Below are 3,602 nucleotides of genomic sequence, written 5' to 3' on the forward strand. Positions count from 1 at the left end.
TATTAAAAATTAATAAAAAAAATAATTAATTAAATAAGTTTTTCTAAGGGATTTTTGCATCTACACCCACTTTCTCATAAACAATTAACACTCATACCCACTTTCTACTATCTCTATACTTTCTTTCTGGTAAAATTACAATTTACAGTAAGAAACTCTCTTCCACCAAACTTAACTTACCTATGTCTATTTTTTCTCTGTTCAATAGATATTTTTTAACAACCGTAAAAACACAAAATCCCAAATCCCCCAAACCCTAGATCCCCAATTCTCAACAACCCTAATTTTGCATTTCACCAATTCTGAATCTCTTGAATCCTACCACTCATCCCGTTTGTCCCATTACCTCCATTTGTTCCGTTTTTCCTTTAACTTGCCGTCGTGAACCGCCTTTGCACATGGCAGAGACCCGTCGTCGCATATCCAAATTCTCGGCCGATGAACCGTCATCTACAACTGTTGGTGAAACTTCTGGAGAAAAATCTGCAGAGTGGGATGATCTTCTCCCTCGCCTTCTGTTCGCAACTGACTGTTTCCCCGACGCTAAGTTGAATGATTACTCACGATCTGATATCCTGACGACAGTTTACAAGGTCCTCAAAGGCACTCTCCAATTCGATACGATTCTTAGCTCAAGTCTGGGTTCTTTATTCAGGCTTCGTATTGGTGAGTCTCCTATCTCTTGCAAATTACTTCACGCTCTGCTTTGTAGGCAGGTTTTGCCCAAAAAGAAGTACGAGCTGTGGATTGTATTTGGTGGATACCCTATGAGGTTTTCTTTAGTTGAATTTGGTGTTGTAATTGGCCTTCCATGTGGCAAATTTCCGGAAGATTACAACCCCGAAGACGACCCTACTCCCGACTCTGATGATGAATGTTACTGGGACAAGTTGATTGGGGAAGATCGCAAGGCAACCCTAGGTGATGTGTCCACTACTTTTGAAGACCCTACTATCAAGGATTTGGATCGGAAGCTTCGTCTTGCGTTGCTTCTCATAGTCGATGGTGTACTCATTGCCTCCAGCCAAACGCATAGACCAACTTGGAAGTATGTTGAGATGCTTGAAGATATCGACTCATTCCTAGCATTTCCTTGGGGCAGAGAATACTTCTTGAAGACTATTTCCACTATGAGACCTGATCTTAAACCGCAATCCAAATCCGTGGCTAAAAGACTTAAACGGCAGGGTAAGGTTTTTCAACCAATGGACCCCTTGAAGAGTTTCACCGAGAAGTTACACCAGAAGTCCTTCCGTTTGCATGGCTTCCCTCTTGCGCTTCAACTGCTCGCATATCGTAACATTTCTGGATTACGAGACAAGGTACAAGGTGCTGGTGACAGCCGCACTTTCCTGGAACGGTCTTCAGTTGGCCTACCAAAGAATAATCTACCTCTGACATACGTCATATGTGTTGAGCATTATCCAGATGTAAGTTGTCATATGTACACATTATTAATCTTTGGAATACATTATCCACGTGGATACACACATTATGACATTTTGTCTATCACAACCGCAGCTATTAGTTTCTCCGTTTTTGGAAGCTGTCCAACAAGAATCTGGTTGGGGAGAGTGGGACGATGAGATTAAAGACAAAAGGATTGCTCATATAGAAAGTCTCATTCAGGCAGGACATATCTTCACCAAAAAGGAAGGCCAGGGGATGATTGTTCTTTGCCTTTAATAACTTTACCAGATAAGAAGGGCAAAGGGCTTCACAGGAAGCACATTATTCCTAGGCGGAAAGAGATTTCTACCAAACTTCGTGTCAATCACCCTTCACCCAAGTCCAAATGCTCGAGTTCTAAGAGTCCCCGTGTTATCTTCTCCAATACTGACGATAACGTTTTGAATGATTTCAAAGCTGCTGTAGAGAAAGAACTTAATTCTATTAGAGATGCAGCAGATTAACACCTTTCGATTTCGTAGGCGGTTAAGACTACCACTAAGGCGCACCATTATGAGGCCTGCATCCGTTGTCAAGGAATCACCACCTTCCACTGTCGCAGGCGATGAGTTTACCTGTCCAGAGAATGCTGCAGAGAATGTGACTGTCCGGACGCCACCCCCAACTCCTCAACAATCTCCTAGCAAAGCAGTCACGCCTCCTAATGATATCCTTCTTAACCCACACGACTGGGAACAATATGTCCACCCGTTTGGGACAACGGTATGTAGTTATTTTCAATCATCCGGGAGCTAGTTTGTCTGCATCTATATTCATCTTAATCAATTTATACAGGAACATTCTGTTGGAAACAGCCCGTCCGCTATGAAAGATGTGATTCAGGATGTCCAGAATCTTGCCTCAATCCCATTTATGACATCGAGACTAAGGTTAGACACACTTGTACCTTTTCTATGAAACTTCGACTATCTTCCTTTTTGTTACCTAAACGACTTTTTGGAAAACAGCAATCCCCGGTATATGACACTATCACCAAACCTGTTCCCTTCGATGACCAATCGGTACATATCCCATATCTTTCCTTCTTCAACATTTACCTCAGTTTGCAAAACTTACACTGTCCATGTGGATACATTCTCAATATACAGGCTGTGACACATATTGATCAAAACCAGCTTAACTCCGCTGACCATGTATCTCCACAACCCCTACAACCTTACACCAACTTGTTACAGGAATTTATAGGGAACTCTAATGTCAATCCTCAATTGCATGCTCCTAGTCCTGACCTTGACGGTACACCCTCCGACGATATTGAGGTATTTATTCACCATATTAATATACTTCCCGAGTAAGTCTCTATAATCAAGTATATATGACTACTCAAACACTTCATAAGCTTGACGCAGAAAATTGACGTTGATAATGTGTTGGAAGCCACTCCCCTAACGTTAGCCATCTGTGGTATTGAGGTAAGCAATTCCAATAATTTCCTATTATTTTTATCCTATCCACATGGACACCTCTCTTTGGCTAACTTTATAGGAACAACTTTTACATATCCACATGGATATGCAACATCATTTCAATACTTTTTTCTTGCAGGACACCAATGTTGACATTGACAGAGCTTGTGCCGTTGAGGTACCGCAAACAAATCTTACTTCAAAAACAATTAGTTAACTTTCTCTATTTTACCTCATATTTAAATTTCCCAACTTGCTTCATTAGGATTCTGGACTTGCGTCCCCCCTACAGAGCAACGAATCTGACAACGAAGACACAGAGGTATTGCATCCTTCTCTACTTTGCATCGAATCCCTGCCTAATAGTTTGCTGAAAATGAGATTTATTTCACTTCACAACGCAATGCTACGCCCACAGACCCTGTTGATGTCAATGATTCTTCGCCACCCAGACCTACACAAAAGGGTGTTCTCTCGAGACCAGAAGAGGCCCTTCTCTCGGCTGTTATGCGGATAACTCCACGTTCACCGTCCCATTTGCCTGACCTTCTACTCATTGTCGACAAAGATTTAGCATCTCTCATGAAAAATCTCTGAAATCATGTCCAAACACGTAACTTTCTACACATCCTATGCCGTATTTTATTCTAACAATATCGGATCAATGAGCTAACTGTGGATACCATTTTCAAAACCTCCACGATACACATAACCAAATGTGGATAC

General features: G+C 41.6%; 1 protein-coding gene across 1 annotated transcript; it reads left to right on the top strand.

Moving 5' to 3' along the window:
- Window positions 1–398: 398 nt before the first annotated feature.
- Window positions 399–1,913, top strand: LOC147941332 (uncharacterized). The gene is made up of 3 exons (XM_087458476.1): window positions 399–1,430; window positions 1,522–1,618; window positions 1,699–1,913. The coding sequence occupies exons 1-3, from the start codon at window positions 399–401 to the stop codon at window positions 1,911–1,913; spliced, it is 1,344 nt and encodes a 447-aa protein (XP_087314602.1).
- Window positions 1,914–3,602: the final 1,689 nt, after the last annotated feature.

The sequence above is a fragment of the Camelina sativa genome, chromosome 7, assembly GCF_030686135.1.
Source record: "Camelina sativa cultivar CO46 ecotype springtype chromosome 7, ASM3068613v1".
Lineage (NCBI taxonomy): Eukaryota > Viridiplantae > Streptophyta > Magnoliopsida > Brassicales > Brassicaceae > Camelina > Camelina sativa.

What these genes read in the sequence shown, in the direction of transcription:
- LOC147941332 (XM_087458476.1), top strand. Translation starts at nt 399, where the DNA reads ATGGCAGAGACCCGTCGTCGCATATCCAAATTCTCGGCCGATGAACCG. An exon ending in GTGTTGAGCATTATCCAGAT is followed by an intron (nt 1,431 to 1,521) that starts GTAAGTTGTCAT and finishes TCACAACCGCAG; the next exon opens with CTATTAGTTTCTCCGTTTTT. An exon ending in AAGGATTGCTCATATAGAAA is followed by an intron (nt 1,619 to 1,698) that starts GTCTCATTCAGG and finishes TAACTTTACCAG; the next exon opens with ATAAGAAGGGCAAAGGGCTT.